General features: G+C 40.2%; 2 protein-coding genes and 1 long non-coding RNA gene across 9 annotated transcripts in view; 1 reads left to right on the top strand and 2 right to left on the bottom strand.

Moving 5' to 3' along the window:
- GCNT4 (glucosaminyl (N-acetyl) transferase 4) overlaps nt 1-19,508 on the bottom strand; it is a 49,924-nt gene that overhangs the window by 24,361 nt on the left and 6,055 nt on the right. Inside the window, exon 2 of one of the 3 annotated variants that reach the window (XM_041751904.1) lies at nt 18,867-18,969. Coding sequence is in view for 1 of the 3 variants with exons in the window: in XM_041751899.1 (XP_041607833.1) it covers nt 349-507 (159 nt within the window). In the remaining 2 variants the exon portion in view is untranslated. Of the gene's footprint in view, nt 1-348; nt 1,307-18,866; nt 18,970-19,508 lie in introns of those variants that run through there. The other 2 variants (XM_041751899.1, XM_041751907.1) reach the window with 2 other exon arrangements.
- On the top strand, nt 305-8,084 carry LOC121489197. Its single transcript, XR_005987293.1, has 2 exons — nt 305-513; nt 1,272-8,084. It is a non-coding gene; the product is annotated as an uncharacterized LOC121489197 (long non-coding RNA).
- ANKRD31 (ankyrin repeat domain 31) overlaps nt 11,500-19,508 on the bottom strand; it is a 133,992-nt gene continuing 125,983 nt past the window's right edge. For all 5 annotated transcript variants that reach the window (XM_041751877.1, XM_041751876.1, XM_041751875.1 and 2 more), the window contains 2 exons: nt 18,867-18,969; nt 11,500-11,797 (listed from right to left, as the gene is read on the bottom strand). In XM_041751877.1, the coding sequence (XP_041607811.1) occupies nt 11,652-11,797; nt 18,867-18,969 (249 nt within the window). In that variant the 3' untranslated portion in view covers nt 11,500-11,651. The remainder of the gene's footprint in view (nt 11,798-18,866; nt 18,970-19,508) is intronic.

The raw sequence follows: 19,508 nt of genomic DNA, 5'->3' as shown, positions 1-19,508 counted from the left end.
CCCGTCCCCGTCCCCCGCACCCCGTCCCCCGCTCCCCACACCCCGCCTCCAGCTCCCCCACCCCGCTCCCCGTCCCCCGCTCCCCACACCCCGTCCCCCGCTCCCCACACCCCGTCCCCCGCTCCCCTGCCCCCCGCTCCCCCTGCCCGCCCCGCTCCCCCTGCCCGCCCCGCTCCCCCTGCCCGCCCCGCTCGCCGCTCCTGACAAAGTTCCGAGGCGCGCGCCCCACCCTACCCCCTGCGGGGCCGAGCCCTGAGCACCCCCCCCCCCCGCCCTGAGGTCACCAGGCCCCGCCCCCCGCGGCGGCAGGCCGTCCAGACGTCTGGAGAGCCCGCGGACCTGCCCGACCTGCCGGGAGTCGTCCAGAGGCGGTGACCAAGCAAACGTGCGTCTGCGGTTCCTGGCTGGGCTCGGGAGGCCGCGGCCCTGCGGGAAGCGCCAGACGGGACAGGGCCCCACGGCCGAGGAAGCTCCGCAAGGGCGTGCGGACCTGGCGCCTTGGCCCATGAGCAGGTGCAGAGTTGCTCCTCAGCCTCCCTACGTGTCAGCCCCGGACCCTAGGCGGGGTGCGGGCGGAGCCTGGGGGGCGGGACGGGCTGGCCCCGCACCCGGAGCCTGGGGGACAGGGCAGCACCGGGCTGGCCCCGCACCGGGCGGTGGAAGGAAAGCCGGCGCGGACCGACTCCGGCCACTGGGCAACATCTGCGACGTTAAGTGTCCGCACTTGGTAAAGTGGAGGCGACGCAGGCCGACCCGTTTGAGGACCCAGAGTGGGGGTCCCACAGGCTCAGCCAAGAGGGCTCCCGGCTTCAGGCAGGATGGCAATCAAAGCTTTGCCAGGAGGAAGTGAAAACACAGTCTAGTGAGTAGCTTGAGTGAGCGCGGACAGCAGAGGGCTGTCTGGGAGATTCGGGCTGGGGGCTCGGGTAGGTGCTCCTTAGGGGATCCAGGGTGGGGTCCAATCAGAGGTGAGTGACAGGTGATTCGTAGGTGTTGTAAGTCATCCAAGACGGGGATGTCGATGCCAGCGTCAGCCCAGGTTTGTTGAAAGCTGAAGGTCTGGGATCTGGCTAGATGTTATCAGGCGTTTGAGGACCTGGTGCAAAACTCAGAGAATGATGAATTTTGTTGTTTCCGCCCTGGAGGGGGAACACAGCTTCTTCGGTGTTTCAGATGCAAGATCCAGAACGTGAGTAAATGGGGCCTGGCCGAGAGCCAGCAGGGGTGGGGCTCCATTCTACAGCCGGGTCCCTTCGGTTTCCCTGCTTCAGGTGCTTTACCTGTGCTGGCAATTGCCATCCTTCCAGAGGTGTCCTGAGTGCTCCTGTTCCTTTCAGGGCCAGAGGATCCGAGGCCCTGCCTTTCTAGCAAAGGAGGGGCATGAGGCAAGTCAACTAGAGCTAGCTTGTCCCTTCCTTCCTGTCAGTCCACGCGCCTTGACCAGCTGTATGCCTGGCTGGTTGGCAGGGAGTCAGATAGGGCCAGGCCCTGATATCCCTGGAATCCCAAATAGGGAGCGCTGCATAGGACCTCATACTCTTTACTCCGGATAGCTAGAGTCTGTCCATAGTAGTAGAAACGGTGAGACGACTCTGCCTTTGAAAAAATTGTGCCAGGGGAGGAAGTATTTTCAAGCTGCCATTTTCAAGTAAACGTCCAGCTTTGCACTTACCTTCTTTTCCCCAGCGGGACCTCCTCTTCCTGCAAGAGTGAGGTAATTCACCCTTCTGGTCTCCCTCATCTGCACAAGATGATGATGAAAAAAGCAAGTGAAGCTTCTGTCGTCCATCTTGGGTGCCATTCTAAGCGATTTATGCAGACTCTTTCAATCCTGACAGTTCCAAGGGAGGTGCCATTTCTGTTCTGACGTTGTAGGTGAGGAGAGGAAGCAAGTGAAGGGCAAACTTGACAGTAAATGAAATGGCCAGAACTCAGACCCAGGTGGTCTGTCCCAAGTATCCATCCTGTGAACAATGGAGGAAACTGAGGCCACCACACCGGAATTCAAGGGGTCCACCGGCCCACAACAGCCCCAGGTCACCCCCATGGGAGCTTCCAATGATCTCAAGTGACGGGTGCTGTGAAATCCACAATCACACAGTTTCTGCCAAATAGGTCGATTTTACTACGTTGAATATCATAGGTGGTTATCTCTTCATTCACTTGCTCCCCTGTCTCCAGCTTCCAGATCAACCTTTTTGACGTGTAGCAAACCATTTTGGTGAGGGGACCTTGAAAAGGCCTTTAACATCCAGTTTGTAAACATTGTCTTGGATTGTTGTGTATTCAGGCCATACCAATTTTTTCCCTGCCTTCTCCGTTTACTGCCTTCATTGACTCCCTTCCTTTAAAACAGTGCTCCAAATAAATAAATAAATAAATAAATAAATAAATAAATAAAACAGTGCTCCATGTCTCCCAAAAGCCAACTGTCCCAGGCTGAATGGTAGCCCCAGAAAGCCACTCCCACACTCTACAGCATGGTCAGCGTTCCTAGATTTGTTTTCCCGGGAGGCTGTAACAAATTAGCACAAACTGGGTGACTTAAAACAGCACAAATGTCTTCTCTCACAATTCTGGAGCTAGAAGCCTGAAATTAAGGTGTTGGCAGGGCCGTGCTCCCTCTGAAAGCTCTAGGGAAGATCCTTCTTCGCCTCTTTCTAGCTTCTGGTGGCTGCTGGCACTCCCTGGCATTCCTTGGCTTATAGAAGCATCACTCCAGCCTCTGCTTCCATTACTGCATTAGCCTTCTGTTTTTGTGTCTCTTCTGTGTCCAAATTTCTGTCGTTTTTTTAGGTCACCCCCATGGGAGTGACCTAAATCCAAGATTAAATCCAGACACTGGATTTCGGGCCCCCCTAATCCAGTATGACCTCATCTTAACTCAGTTACCTCTGCAAAGACTCTATTTCCAAATAAGAACATGCCCACAGCTTCTGGGTGGACATGAATTTCGGGGGACACTATTCAACCCAGTACCAGTCCTAAAGGTCACTGTTAATGAAAATGTTTGCCTGAGCTAAGGATGCCAAGAAGTATATAAATCTCAGGCTCCCCTCCTCCCCACCCCCCCGTCAAAGTAAGACACAGTACTTTCAGACACAGTCTCTGTACCCAGAACATTAATAATCAGCAAGATTGGAGGTGCTAAGAGCCAACTGACTGGGGCTAAATGACAATCTATGAGCCTAATGAGAGCCGGGCTCAGGAATTCAGCCAAGGGGACATAGTCACTGAGGACACCACTGAAAGGACGTCACTCCAGGCAGAGGGTAATCTAAGCACATCCTTGGAGAAAAGCAAAGATAAATCAGGAGGTCTTATCAGAAGCACAGCCCTAAGGGGCAGGAGTGCTCAAAAGAATCTTACCTTTGAAATTTCTTTGCAGAAATGAGGGACTGATAGGTTGTAAACACGTACGGTAGGGAGTACAAGAACAGGGTGAATTACTTTGGCTATGATGACAGTATGTTGTAAGGCCATAGCAGTCAGCATGCTTTTAAGTGCTCTTTCCTTTCATTAATTAATTCCATTTGATCTTCATGACAATCATGAGTGTCATCAAAGAAAAGGATATCACATCTTCCAACTAAAGATTCTGGGGCTCAACAGGGGCAAATAATTTGTCCAAGTCAAACAGGGAATTGGTTGTAGAATTGGTATGAAACACACTGGCCTCAATAAGTCCTTGTTCAGAAATTTCCTTACTCAATGATGTTTCCCCCAGGGGAGCCTTCCAGTCCTGGTTGTGTTGTTCTTGACCCAAGAAAAGCATGTGAAGAACACAATAATCTTGTAAGAAATGGGAAGCCTTCCTAAAGGCCATGTGAATTTCAGATTGGAATTGTGAATAACCTCCGCCAGACATCTGAATTGGTTTCACTAAAACTTCTGTGTATTAAGTGTGTATTAAGGAATCTCTTTTGGCCTACAGAGACATAAGAGGATACAGGGCCCTGCTGGAAAACTCAGCTGATTATCTTATGAGAATAGGGGTTGAGTAGACTTAAAGGCACACAGACATCGGTGAGAAGTTTGAGTACAAAGATAATACATTACCTCACAAAATGATAAGCTGGCAAAAACTGATAATCACAACTTAGTCTGATCTCATCAGTGTAGAGTCACGCACAGAGGACCAGATCTTGGCAGGTTTTGAAGACTTCCTAATAAGAATCTGTAACTGTGACTAGCAGCTGGAAGCAAGCAGAGAGTCTTGCCTTGGGCTGAGTAATAATTGAATGCATTTTCCTGGATTTTCCTTTACTTAGTAAGCGGGTAACTTATGACATCCTCTGCTGGTTGTCTTTAAAGGTATATTTAAGGATGAAATGCTTTTGAGTCTAGAGTGATTCACTGAGTTCTTTGCTTGTGCAAAGTCCTACTTTGGTTGCTATAGGAGAATACAAAAATATAAGACAGTCCCTGACCTTGAAGAAAATCTCATCTAATTCAGACGATTAAAAATGGTGTAAGTGAAAATAAATAAATAAATAAATAAATACAAATAAAAATGGTGTAAGTGGAATGGAATTCTTAAGCAATTTCTTATCACTCAGTTGTCTGTTCAGATGCAGCTTCTCCAAACCAGGCCTTCACTTGCCACCCTTTTTAAAATAACGCCCTGCCATAACTTCCTGTCACCTTCTAGCCCTTTATGACATTTATCACTATCTAAAATTCAGTTGTTTGCTTGTTTACTCTGCTCCTAGACATAAAATCCATAAGGACATGGAATTGTCCTGTTTTTTTGCTGTATTCCTAGCAGCTAAAACAATGTTGGGCTTATATTAGGTATTCATTACATATGTTTTAAACAAATAGATAAAGTATACATTAATCAAATGAAAATGGGCCAATATAATTTAAATTAATGTAGTATTTCTCATATTTGCCCAATAAGACTTATTTGGACATTCTGATTCAGTAAGCCTAGAGTGGGGCCCAGGAATCTGTATTTTTAAGAAGCTTCCCAACTGATTATTTTAATGGAGCCATTTGGGAAACACAGGAAAATGCAAAGATTGATGGTGGTTTGGAGAAAACAGTGAAGTGACAAGACTGGTTTTCAGAGATCAGTGACTGCTCATCGGACTCATCTGGGAGATATTTTTAAAAATCCTGACACTAAGGAGGGCACATGATGGGATGAGCACTGGGTTTATTCTCTATGTTGGCAAACTGAATTTAAATAAAATATTTTTTAAAAAGTCCTGACAGCACAGACACTACTCCAGATCAATGAAATTAGAATTTCTGGGGTGGGACCTGGATTTGGGCCAGATTTTAACATTCATCAGGTAATTCTAATAGACAGCCAAGCCTGAAAAGCCCCTACGATGGGCAGAAATATTTTGTCAGTACTCCAAGTGTATCACTAGGTTGTGCACTTGTTGCTTCCAGCTTCTTATGTCCCCCAGCTAGATTCCTTGACCTCCTAGTCTGGAAGAAACATGTGCAGAAACTTACACAATAACCCAATCTGGGGAGGACTATAGTAACTTTTTTGCTTTTGTAAAAAATTGTTATTTAAACCAACAACTGACTACAATCTCCTTTACTTCACGGCCAGAGCAGAAAACATCTCAATATTTTGAAGGTGAGAAAGTCAAGGTCTCCTGAGTATAGCTTAGGGGGTTAGGATGAGCCATGAAGAGCAAAAAGCACTATGCTTATAAATAAAATGGGAGAACACATAGGAGAATCCTTAGTTTGTCTTGAGTGCCTAGAGAGAGATGGCAGGTGGCCCAGGAAAGAGGGAGAAGAGGAGGATGTGGAGAGTCTGTAGCAGTGGTTCTCAGTCCAGCTGCATATTGAAGTCACATAGGGAGCTTAAGAAATTACTGATTCCAGACCGCTTCTCAAAGACTCTGCTGTAATAAGTGTAGGCGTGTAGTGTGTGTGCTATATGTGATGCAGCAAAGTTGTTATCAGAGGTTTAGAGGAAAAAAGGGGAGGGCACCTAGGTGGCCCAGGGCGTGATCCTGGGGTCCTGGGATCGAGTCCCACATTGGGCTCCCTGCATGGAGCCTGCTTCTCCCTCTGTCTGTGTGTCTCTGCCTCTCTGTGTCTCTCATGAATAAATAAAATCTTAAAAAAAAGGGGGGGGACGTCCACAATTAGAGTTAGGGGCTCTCTGGGCTTGCATTACTACACATAAAATAATTTGTAGCACAAAGCTGGGTTCTTCCAAATCTGACCATCTACACTTTTATTTATCCTGGAGCTAGAGATATACATATTTACATATATACATATTTTGGCTAAGAATCAAAACTTTCTTAAACCTTTCCATATCCACCAGCAGCATTTCTTTTTTGGGCCATTTGTACATACAGAAACATAATTTTTGTTTTGCTCTGTTTAATCATTTCATGACAGTTAAAGTGTAGGCAAAATGAACAGAGAACAAAAATGCTGTGCTGAGGCGCAGATGTTGGGTGATTGGTGAGGCTCACCCACCAGCTGGATGACTTGCCTCACCACTTCCTCGCCTCTGGCTTTGAAGGACATAACCCAACTTCATATCTTAGCCAAACTGCCAGACGTCATGGAATTTTAAGGTGTCTTATGAAACTCTAAAATGAGAAATGTTAACTGCTTTTACTTTTAGAAATACCACTATTTACATTACAGCTTCAAATGTTTGCATCTGCTGTTCCTACTTTAAAGTTCCTGGCAAAGTAGCATAAGTGAAAGAATATGCAGTCACAAAAATGTCCAAGGAATTTAGGGTTGACCATGCAGCCTGTGCTCAAGGCTTAAATGAAGACTGAGTCAAGCTGATCTGACATGGCCTCAAATTCTGTTCCTCTTATTTAGGTGGTAAAAGATTTAGAGCCATGAGAACCTTATAATCAAGTTCAAGCAGAAACTTACGATATTTCTTGGCTTTCACCTGTTTAAGAATATGTCTCTGGTTTCCTTCTGTAAAATAAGCTTCAGCATAAATGAGCTGAGGAGAAATAGGAGAGGGAGTCCAAAGGAACACACAAAGTTTACCCCTATAGTACTGAGAATTCAAAGGGACTTAAAGTCCAGGTCCTATGGGCACAGACATTCATTTAAAAACAACAGGATGGTTCCTCACGAAAACTGAGTTGGGGCAGTCTCTCAGGTGAATAAGCTTTACTCATTCTTTATACCTGGAATGCCCTAGATTTAAAAAGAGAGAGCCCAAGAGCATATACCCATGTGTTCATATCACAACTTTCCACCTGTATCTATCTGCCCTGACACTACCTGTCATTCACCGAAGTGAGCAAACACTGACTCCCTCAGAGTGTGTAGGTGGAAGGAGTCAATAGGGTCATCATCACTCAGAATGATGTCAACACTCTTAATCATTTTAAGGAAGTAACTTACAGTTGAGAGATAGGAAATATATGATGCCTGATAGCATGAATTCTGAAGCCAGATTACCAGGTTTGAATCCCAGCTTTACCACTTGGTAGCTGAGTGACTTTGGGCCAAGTTACTTCATCCTGTACCTCTGTTTCCTCATCCATAAAATGCAAATCTCCTATCTCATAGGGTGTGAGGATTAAATGAGTCAATACATTGAAAGTGCTTATAACAATGGCATATATGAAGTGCTCAATAAATATTGTTCTTAGCCCAATCCCTCCCCTCATGTGTTTTTTTATTTTTTGTTTCATTTTTACTTTTTTTTTTTTTTTTTTTTACTGGCTGAGTGTGGAATCTGTGCAGCTAGCTGAGTACTGTCCTGCGCATGGACAAATACTTACTCCTCTTAGCCAATCAAGTTAACCCAACCTCCCTGGCCAGTGACTGATTTACAAATGGTTAGATGATACAATTCTAGCCAATGAGACACAAGGTCCTGCGGGGGTGGTGATGTTCAGAAAAGATGTGCATTGGAAGAAAGTATTTCTTTTCTTCTCTAATGATGCTGTTTTTGCATGTCCCCCTGCCTGGAACAGTGAAGCCATCTTGGCAATGTGAAAAGAGCTGGAAGAAAGATGAAAGCAACAGTGACAATGTTGAGTTGAAGAACTAATCAACCCTCAAGTTTCTACATCTGGATTTGTTATAGGAAATAATAAATTTTCCTTATTGCGTAAGCCATTTTGACTAGGATTTTCTGTTATTGTACTTGAAACATCCTAACTGGTTGATATTTCTTGAGCATCTAGTATGTTTAAGATATATTATAGGAAATAAAGTATAAAACTCTAAACCTGATCTCAATAAGTTTTCCAGCTACTTGGGGGAGAAAAGCTATGAAAACTAATAATACCAAGCTGTAAATATTAAGTGCTTGGATCAAGATGGTCTGAGACAGCTATACATGAGGTCCTGTATGAAGAGATGGCTCAAAGAATAAAGAACACATTGATAGGCAGGAGAGGGAACATTCTAGGTAGTGTCAGCTAATGTATGGGAGAGTTAGGGGTTGTATCAACTTGCTTAGAGTGCCATTAAGGAATACTCCAAACTGGGTGGCTTTAACAACAGAAAGTTATTTCTCATAGTCCTAGAGTGTAGAGATCCAAGATCAAGGAGTTGGCAGTATGGATTTAATTCTGAGCTCTCTGTCCTTGGTATGCAAATGGCTGCCCTCTTACTGTGTCCTCACATGGTCTTTTATTTGTGCATGTGTACCCTGGCGTTCCTCTATGTGTCCAAATTTCTTCACACAAGGACAAGAGATTGTACTAAGACTTAGCTTACTGGCCTTATTTTAACTAAACCACCTCTTTAAAGTACCTATTTACAAACACAGTCACATTCTAAGGTCTCAGGGGTTAGGACTTCAACATATGAATTTTGAGGGGATACCAGTCAGCCTGTAACAGGGATGAAGAAAGAATAACTTGCTTTTAAGAGTGAGTCAAAAGTTAGAGATGATTGGGACATGAAGCTGGAGGGTTATGTCAGGACCTGAGGATAGTGGGCCTTAAATGTTGAGCCTAGATTTTACTCTTGCAGCAGCAGGGAAGGAAAAGGGATCTTTAAGAATAATTTGGCACAGTGTGCCATAGGTCTTATAAGTAAAGAATTAGGTGAGAGAAATGGGGCAGGATTGCTGTGGCACATAGTCCAGGTATGCATTGATAAATGACTGAACTCCAGGGAGGGAATTTGAAAGGATCCAAACGAGACAGAAATCGAGGAGAAAAGGACAATATGGAGCTTGGACATTCTCAGCAATTGGGCCAGTGGAAATATGTGCCATAATAATTCAACTCATAAACCAAAGCATTATTTTTATCCTAATAGGACCATGACGCCTGGGACATTGTGGTTCCAGCTTTCTAACACTTAGGAATACTCGTCTGAAAGGGAATAGGCTTCCTTGTTGGGTATGGAGTATCCTGGAGGTGTTCTAGAAGTTAAGGTTACAGAAAGGATATAAATATCAGGTAGGAGATTGGATTATTAGCTATTATTAGAAGTCCTTATGGCTTAGGGTCAGAACCTTGATGGTTTCAACCCAGAATAAACAAAACATGTAGCAATTACCCCAAATGTCGTCTTCGCTCAGGGGTAACATAGATCTCTGGACTACACTCTTTGTTGTTTAGTTTGGGCAACACTCAGCATGCTTCAAGAGCATTGGGTGTTATGTTAGTTACAAGTTGGTATGTACATTTTATAATGGGCTTAGAAAATTAAGGTTAAAAATTTGATCATTAACATGAAAACTCTGATTTTTAAGTTCAGATTATATGATTTTTGTGAATTATAATAACTAAGCAAAATATCTAAGTTATTCTTTAAAAAATACTTTTTAAGTTTCAAAAGAAATATGTGTTGTTTTTCTTAAGTTGAAAGTACACTGAAACAGTATCCTTCCACCCTTTCCAGTCCAATTCCCTTAGGGGCAGACACTGCAAATGGTTTCCTTGGTGGCATTCCAGACCTTTTACTCAACATATCTCTACCCCCACCTGCCCACACACTAATATATACAAATACACATTTTATGACTCATCAAGTATATATAGCATACATAATATAAATGCATGCATATTTATATAGCTATAAATATTATATACACACTCAAAGGCACGTTTTTTTATTTAACACAATCAGGACTTTTTTTTTTTAAAGATTATTTATTTATTTATTTATTTATTTATTCATAGAGACACAGGCAGAGGGAGAAGCAGGCTCCATGCAGGGAGCCTGACTTGGGACTCAATCCTGGGTCTCCAGGACCACACCCTGGGCTGAAGGCGGCGCTAAACCGCTGAGCCACCCAGGCTGCCCCACAATCAGGACTTGTATTAACCACTAACATTGTGCATTTTTTCATTTATATATACAAATTCCCATGTTAGTACATATATATTCGCAAATAAGTCATGTTTTAAATACCTCTTTAAATAATAAAAGCCAAATAGACTACTTCATGTACATTATTCAAGAATTAGAAAAATAGAGTACTCTAAGAAAATGATAATGGCATAATAAATCTGTCAGTTCTCAAACATTACAACATGTAGGGGCATTCTAACCTGAACATTTTCAATGGACTCTCACAAGAAGAAAAAATGATCCAAGCTGTCTTAATACTTGCATTAATATGAAACTTTTCCAGTTGCTTTCTTTTCAGATATTGAACACTTTTATTCACACACAGTACCACCTTCAAAAGTTGCCAAAGAGCACATGTAGTTAAAAAAAAACCCTTTCCTTCCAGCTCTCTAGCCACATGAGTTTTCTCCCAACAGGCAACTGTTAACCACATTCCTATATTCTAAAGATATTTAAGATTCTGTACATTTAAAATAAGAAAATATCAAAAAAGCAATATCGTATCTCCCAATATCTAGCACTTGAGAGTAATTTTTACCACAGTTTGACTTCTCTACCCAAATGAGAAAGAAAGGATAGACATAAGCCACAAAGTCAAAAAGCTTCTTTGGGAGCCTGGGATGATGACAAGATAGGTAATCAATAAGATGATAATCAAAAATCAAAAGAGAAAGACAGACCCTTGAGAAAACCAAGTTCCTTTCATAAAAAAACTTTCTTAAAAAAAAAAAGAAAATTTCCATGACAATGTAGCAAAAGTCAAAGATTATCCTATTTCAAATAACCAGCCCCCAAATCAATATTTGATTCAAATTTTTTTTGTTCTAAGACTTATCACAGTTACAGTTTTATCTACGCTAAATTTTATGAAATTTAAAACAAACTTATTTGATGATTTTACATTTTGGTTACAAGATAAATTCCAAAGTAAATGGCTGAAGGTACTGGGACATTAAGTTCTTATTTTAAGTATATTCACTTTATCTGGGCCTTTTAAGGCCCAATAATCACTCTTTTTTTTTTTTTTTTTACCCTTGCTTCCCTTAAAGAACAACTTTGATACAAAGTTAGAGGTGAATTTTTCAATTCAATTAACTGAAAGATTAGTTTTACATTTCTGTTAGTACAAAGAAAGCCAGGGAGTCAATATAGTTTAATTCAAAAATGCCTTTATTTCAATGGCAAAAAAGTATTAAATCTTACTATACTAGTTTGAATTTTGTTTTTTCTTACAACAGTAAACATATCTTAAGTAGCAACTCATAAAATGTATATTAAAATAGGCCCTCCAGCCTATGTAAGATAAAATATGAATGTGGGTTAATAATATGAACAAATGTCTAATAAATTACTACAAAAACAAAGTTTTAGAATGTTAGCTCTTCACATTCCACATAGAACTTCCAGTGTTGATCCATTATATGGCATGGGAGAAATTCTTGATCACTGATTAACAATACTTCATTTATTTGTAGATAAGGTGGGATGCTTTGCATTGACTCTCTGGATGTTCCTGTTTAAAGGAGTGTCCATAAATTAAAAAACAGTCTTTAAAAAAATAATATTTAAATTTACTTATTACAAATCCTAGACCCTCATCAAGCCTATGAGTACACAAAAGACATGAACAGAAATTTCACCAAAGAAGACCTACACATGGCCAACAAGCACATGAGAAAATGCTCCACATCCCTTGCCATCAGGGAAATACAAATCCAAACCACAATGAGATCCCACCTCACACCAGTGAGAAGGGTGAAAATTAACAAGACAGGAACCCACAACTGTTGGAGAGGATGTGGAGGAAGGGGAACCCTCTTGCACTGTTGGTGGGAATGTGAACTGGTGCAGCCACTCTGGAAAACTGCATGGAGCTTCCTCAAAGAATTAGAAATATATCTGCCCTATGACCCAGCAATTGCACTGCTGGGGATTTACCCCAAAGATACAGATGCAGTGAAACGCCGGGACACCTGCACCCCGATGTTTATAGCGGCAATGTCCACAATAGCCAAACTATGGAAGAAGCCTTGGTGTCCATCGACAGATGAATGGATAAAGAAGATGTGGTCTATGTATACAATGGATTATTCCTCAGCCATCAGAAAGGACGAACACCCACCATTTGCTTTGACGTGGATGGAACTGGAGGGTTTTATGCTGAGTGAAGTAAGTCAATTGGAGGACAATCATCATATGGTTTCACTCATACGGGGAATATAAGAAATAGTGAAAGGGATTATAGGGGAAAGGAGGGGAAGTGAGTGAAATATCAGAGAGGGAGACAAACCATGAGAGACTCCTAACTCTGGGAAACAAATAAGGGGTAGTGGAAGGGGAGGTGGGCGAGAGGATGGGGTGACTGGGTGACGGGCACTGAGGGGGGCACTTGACAGGATGAGCACTGGGTGTTATACTATATGTTGACAAATTGAACTCTAATAAAAAAAAATACAAAAAAAATAAAAGAGCTAGAGCATGATATGCAACAAAACAAAACAAAAACAAAAAAAGTCTATGAACACACAATGGGATTTTGGACCACGTCATAATTCACTCCATTTTCTATACCCAAGATAAAGCTGTAAACCAGCATTGGCTTATCTTGGGAAAAAGAAGTTTGCTTGCCGTCTAAACCAACCAATGCCAAAAAAAGATGACTGAAGTTTCTGAGGGTAGTTGTACAAACTCCTCTGTCTCAATTTTCAGTAAACTGAGAATAAAGCAGTTGTGAAGATTAAGTGGGAAGTTGCTGTGAAATGACTGGCTACTGGCTAACATATAGCAAACATTAAATAAATAGAAGCTACTATTATTATCATTATTTCTTAATAAAAATAGTATTAGTCTGGAAGATGGATAATCAATTTTTCTAGGCCACACAAACTTGTGTGATCTCAAGCAAGTGACATGGCTTCTTCCACCCACTACAACTAGAAAAACAGCCATGTACGTGAACTTTTGGCTCTTCTTGTGCTCCTTGTCCCCAACAAGCACTGCAACAGCTAACAAACCATTATGCTCATGCGAGAAGTAGAGAGAAATACATCTTTCTCAAGTAATATCATCAAATGTTAGATATTCCTTAAACTGAACTGCAAGATTCATCACTAGGCAAAAAAAAAAAAAAAGGCTCATGCAACTATTCATGTTATCTACTTGCCTAAATTAGCACTTCAAAATGACAAGCTAACTAGGTTGGTTAAAAATAATTTTAACTTTCACTTTTCTTTTTCCTCTAATTCTTTTTAAAATTTCTCTTTATAGACCAAAAAGCAAAAATAATCAGATTCATTATTTTAACTGAGAGTTCACTTAAGAAACATCACTAACCTATGAACTCTTTTCATTCAACCCATTTTACTTCTCCGGTTCTGTATCTGTAAAATAGGTCCAAGACTAGACGATATATGTTTCACTTCTAACTCTTTAAATGTTTGAACTCAGACTTCCAGAAGTTATTCTCACAAACTAAGCATTCTTCATTTCATTAAGATTATGGAATGAAACTGCTTACTCTAGTAACAAATGGAAATGAACATATTTATGCACATATTCTTAATCCAAACAAGAAGTATAAATCCAATCAAAGGGAAAATGATGAGGAATTATAGATTGTAAAAACACATCTGCTGTAGTTATACTGAGGAAAAATTCAATTATGGCTATTAAAGACAAAGTTTGAAGCTGTTTTAAAATAAAAGGATTCTAAAGGATAATATGGTAGTAGAGTATTAGATGATTTGATATTTAAAAGTAAATTAATAGTTTGAGACAGATTTACTTTGATAAGATCAAAGCTATCTGTGAAAACTGTACTGAAGTGAAGAAACACCCCTGGACATTATAAGTTTAAAACTATTTAAGCCCTCTTTCTCTGTGGGAAAATAAATTTAATAGGTAGTTTCTTAAGCTGAATTAGGCTGGAGATACTTATTAATTTTAAGTGTAAACTGTTCATGTTTTTTCTGCTTTCTTTGTACAGACATGAACTCTGGAGTTTCACTAGTTAAGAAGCTCCTCAATGGCCTAATGTATGTAAAATAATCTGGCAGGAGATCTGGCACATGGCAGGTGCACAACAGAAAATTAGTTTTCTTCTCTTTCCTCCCCTATCAGCATCCTCCAGTTTATGAATTAGGTCAAAGTTAATCATGATACCAGGATGAAAAAATTATGATTAAAGTCATGAAAACAATCAAGAATCATAAACAGGAGCTGAAATAAACACCTTCTGGTCTGTTATCAGGCACCCATCTTCCTTAGGTGTTTAAGTTTGAAGTTCTTAACCACATAAAACAGAAGCACCTGCAAATGTTTGTGCTCTATTACACATGCTTTTACAGAGCAATGAAGCACAGTATCAGCACCAAAATGAATAAAACTCTTTCTTTAAAGTCATTTATTTGCAATGTATTATCAGTAGGTCCAGGACAGGTTTTATTAAAAACAAGAGTCTATTTTTTTCTGAAGAAGCATGTTCGATTTTCAAATGAAGAAATAATGTTAGGTTCCCTTGAAATAAAATGACATTTAATATGCATTAAATGATCTTAAAAAAATATGCATTAAATGAGGACTTGGGAAAAGAAAGAACTTCAGGAGATACTTTTTTTTTTCTTAGATGAATATATTTGGCATAATGTGTTTTCAGTGTGCTAATACTATAGTGATAGGTAACATAGATATATATAAAATTGGCTTTTTGGGTAAATAATGAAATGTCATCTACCTTAACAGATTCTTTTTAAAGAACTGCAGAAAAGGTTGATATATCTGTATGCAGTGATTACAAATTATGTAGAATTTTGGGAATGTTCATTTTTTTCCTTCCAATTTACTCTGAAATATCAATGAAGAGTCCCTCAATAACACAGAAGAGAAACTATAGCCAAGGAGGCAGAGGAGGAAGGCTTGGGAGAAAGTTATGAATTTTCAAGGGAAAATATACCATAGATTCACTCCATTTTATAGCTTCTAAAGACCTTAGGGATAGATACTTCAGGAATTCATCAACAGAATTTCATTTTTAAAGGCTGGGGTTTCTATGTTTAAAACCTTTAATTAGAAATAACATATGCCTTCAAATGTATTAATATACTACATCCTAACACTCTAGAGTCCACCAATACATTAATCTGAGTTACCAATTTAACTAGTCGTTGTGCAAGACTAGGAATAAAGTTCTTCCATAATCTCTGATTCATTGAAGAAGGTCTTAAAATGGCAAGGTTAAAAACTTTTATCACTTACCTTCATGACTCAGGATTTTCTTGATACCATGATTCCAAAATGTTATGTGCAAATAAATTGGATACTGAGTTTGGTATTTGTCCCATGAAGTGTTACCATTTGATTAAAGAAGCTTAGGAAATGTCGGTTACCAAAGCTAAATGGATTTATGATTTCTCACAAAGAGGGGGAGGAGGAAATAGGGGAGGTAGAGGGATATAGCTGTTTTTTAAATATCTGGTTGAGAAAATGGGTAAAGAGATGATGTTCATGATCTGAGGTGGGCTGATAAAATCCATACAGACTTGTTTTTCCTTTAAACTTTGTGTTCTGTAGAGTGTCAGATCCATGATATCTATGACCACATTTTAGTATGCAAAAGAGGGAAAAATATTTTCTCTAGAATAGTTTGCTTGTTATATATAGAGTTTACATTTTTCTAATTTGCCAGGTCTTTGGATTTCTGTCAGGTAGTACAAAACCACATGCAAAAGAATCCTAAATCAAATAGGTTCAAATAAAACTCCAATAACAGCCTACAGAATGCCAGCAGGTGGGGGGCACCTGAATGGCTCAGTAGGTTAAATGTCCTACTCTTGGTGTTCTTATTCTCTCTCTCTCTCTCTCTCTCTCAAAGAAAATAAATAAAATCTTTAAAAAAAAGAAAAAGAAAAGAAAAAGGAATGCCAGTAGGGATCTGAAGATTCCCAGAGCCAGATTAAGGCAGTAAGAAGCTGGCTGGCCTACTGGCCCTCCATAGTTCTCAAATTACCATTAACATTTTCTGAAATATCTCAAGGAAAGAAAATTCAGTAGTTCTGGAAAGAAATTAGTAGTAAGAAACGTGTTTATATTGCAGGCAAAAGAAGCAGCAGTTCAGAACCCATTTTTTATTTCATGCTCACTTAGCAGGGGAACTGTGAGCCCTCTAAGGAAGGAGAAGCATGGCTAGGGTTGGAAATGCCTGCTCAGAACTACAAAATCTGAGCAGCAGATAACCTTTGTGATACAAGGAAGATCTCGTATTTCTGTTCTGACTCCAGAGGTTAGAAACTAGGAGAATAAAGTTTTCGCTTGGCTTTCGTGTGTGTGTGTGTGTGTGTGTGTGTGTGTGTGTGTGTGTGTGTGAGAGAGAGAGAGAGAGAGAGAGAGAGAGAGAAGGAGGGAGGGAGGCAGGCAACATGAGCAAGCATTAGAGTGAGTGTGCTGTGGAATGGAGGTAGAAGGCTGAATATAAAAGTTTTCAAATTATTATCTGCATAAGAAGTCAAATACTACTTACTAGTCATTCAAATCAAATCTACAGTCAGGCTACATGTGAATAATTTTTTAAAATTCAGGTTCCTGGCCCCACTCCAAGATTTGATTACATAGATCTGCTGTGAGGGTTAGGAACCAAAGACCATGAATTAGTACAAAAACTCTTTCCAATTTAATTTCTTCACTATTTCTGTTTCACCTGATCTGTTTTCCCAAAGTGATGAAAAGCAGAAAACTGGGGGAAAACCATCCTATTCTGAAGCCAGTTTTTGAGACAAAGAAGGACCCTAAGAGGTTACAGTGGATTATGTATAAAGTTAGGAGAGGAAAGTACTTTGAATTATTAAGGTTTGCTGTAGGAAGGAATGGCCCCAGGAAGCCCCTGGTTAGGAGCTTAGCAACACCAGTCCCTGTTCGGTTCTTGACTCTGGTTATCACAGAGTTATCATCTTCTGTATTGTATCTCCTTTCTGCCTTTACTGTTCCCAACTGGTCCTAGGCAGGAACTGGGGGGAAAAGAATGGGTGCTACAGCAGAGAAGGGTAATACAACCCTAGTTATGTCTGATTTTACAGAAATGTGTGTTGCCTCTTCCCAAATTGTTTCAAAATCTGCTGTTAATTGATGAAGATTACATTCTCTTCAGTTTTCTCAGTATTCCATCAGATAAAGCACATTCATTTACACTAACAAGTAAAGATTTATTTTAGTGTTTGCTTTTAGAAAACTAACCAAATCATGCCTGCAGGAAGGAAAAAATACCATTTTGCTTTTTTATATGACCCTTTAAAAAATCTACCCAAAGTAAGTATAGCATAGGTTCAGAGAAAGGAACTATGAGGGAAGGTGTCATTTAAAAAGTTCTCCTAGAATCAACTGTGGTTAAAAATTGAGTATTATAAACAAACAAACAGAAAATGACAAGTATTGGTGAAGATGTGGGGAAACTGGAGCCCTTGAATATTGCTGGTATGATGTAAAATTATTCAGTTGGTGTGGAAAACACTTTGGCTGCTTCTCAAAAAAGTTCAACATATAATTACTATATAATATAGCAACTCCACTCCTAGGTATCTATCCAAAAGAACTAAAAATGGGTACAAATATATGTATCCATGTGCTCACAGCAGCACTATACCCAAAAGCCAAAAGTGTTCTGAAATGAACATCCACCCAGCCAGGATCCTTGAAAGCGTTATGTTAAGTGAAAGATGCCAGACACAAGTAGTTATACATTATATGATTCCATTTATATGATACATTCAGAATCAGCAAATTCATAGAAATTAGACTGCAGAGAGTAGAGAACAGGGAACAATTGTTGAATGGGTGTGGAGTTTCTTTTTGGGTAATGGACGTTGTTTTAGAACTACACAAAGGTAGTAGCTGCACAATATTGTAAATGTACTAAATAATATGCCAAGCAAAATAAGTCAATCAGAGAAAAACAAGTATCATATGAGCTCACTCATATGTGGAATCTTTTTTTCATATGTGGAATTTAAGAAACAAAACGGATGAACATTTGGGAGTGAGGGAACAGAGAGAGAGGGAAACAATAATGAAAGACTCTTAACTATAAACAACAAACTGAGGACAGATGGAGGGAGGTGGTTGGGGGATGGGATAGATGGGTGATGGGTATTAAGGAGGGGATGTGTTTTGTGAGCACTGGGCGTTGTATATGTAAGTGATGAGTCACTGAACTCTACTCTTGAAATCAATATTGAGCTGCATGTCAACTACCTAGAATTTAAATAAAAACAAAGAAAAATGCCACTGAATTATTATTCACTCTAAAACAGTTATTTGGGCACCTGGCTGGCTCAGAAGGTTAAGCATCTGCCTTTGGCTCAGGTGATGATCCCAGGCTCCTGGGATCAAGTCCTGTATCAGGCTCCCTTTCCCTCTGCCTGACACTCCCCCTGCTTGTACTCTCTTTCTGTCAAATAAATAAATAAAATCTTTTAAAACATGGTTATTTTAATGTTATGTGAATGAAAACAACAACAACAACAAAAAGGAGTGTTTTCTTAGTAGCTTTGGGTGTTATCCTCATGACTAAGAAATGGGTGTTGGTCTGTACATACCTGGAAGACAAGGCTGATGTTGCTGAAGCACCACATTTGGCTCTGCAGATACGGGTACTTCCTCAGAAACATACTTTAAAAGCTCCTTCCCCAGATATGTCACCTGTACATAGTTAAGCACAGAATTAAGAATCCTGTATTTCAAAATAAGCAAATAAACTCGTCTCTTGCAAGTTTTAACTTTAGTATTGACTATTGTCTATCATAGATTGGCAAACTATAGTCCATGGTCAAATCTGGCCTGCCACCTTTTTTTGTAAGTAAAGTTTTATTGGGTAGCCCAGTGGCTTAGCGGTTTAGCACCGCCTTCAGCCCAGGGCATGATCCTGGAGACCCAGGATCGAGTCCCACGTCAGGCGCCCTGCATGGAGTCTGCTTCTCCCTCTGCCTGTCTCTCTCTGTGTGTGTCTCTAATAATTAAATAAAATCTTTAAAAAAAAAGTTGTATTAAAACACAAAGATACCCATTCATTTACTTAATATCAATGGATGCTTTTGTGCTGTAACATGACTGAATATTCACGACAAAGGCAATATGGCCAGAAAGCCTGAAATGTTTATTTGGCCCTTTAGAGAAAACATTTGTTGACCCCTGTTGTTTATCACTAATTCTCTCATCCATTCACTTGTTAAACAACCATT

This window comes from Vulpes lagopus, chromosome 4, assembly GCF_018345385.1.
Source record: "Vulpes lagopus strain Blue_001 chromosome 4, ASM1834538v1, whole genome shotgun sequence".
NCBI classification, from domain to species: Eukaryota; Metazoa; Chordata; class Mammalia; order Carnivora; family Canidae; genus Vulpes; species Vulpes lagopus.
Note: the sequence above shows the minus strand (reverse complement) of the source record. Positions and strands in the feature narration are given on the sequence as shown.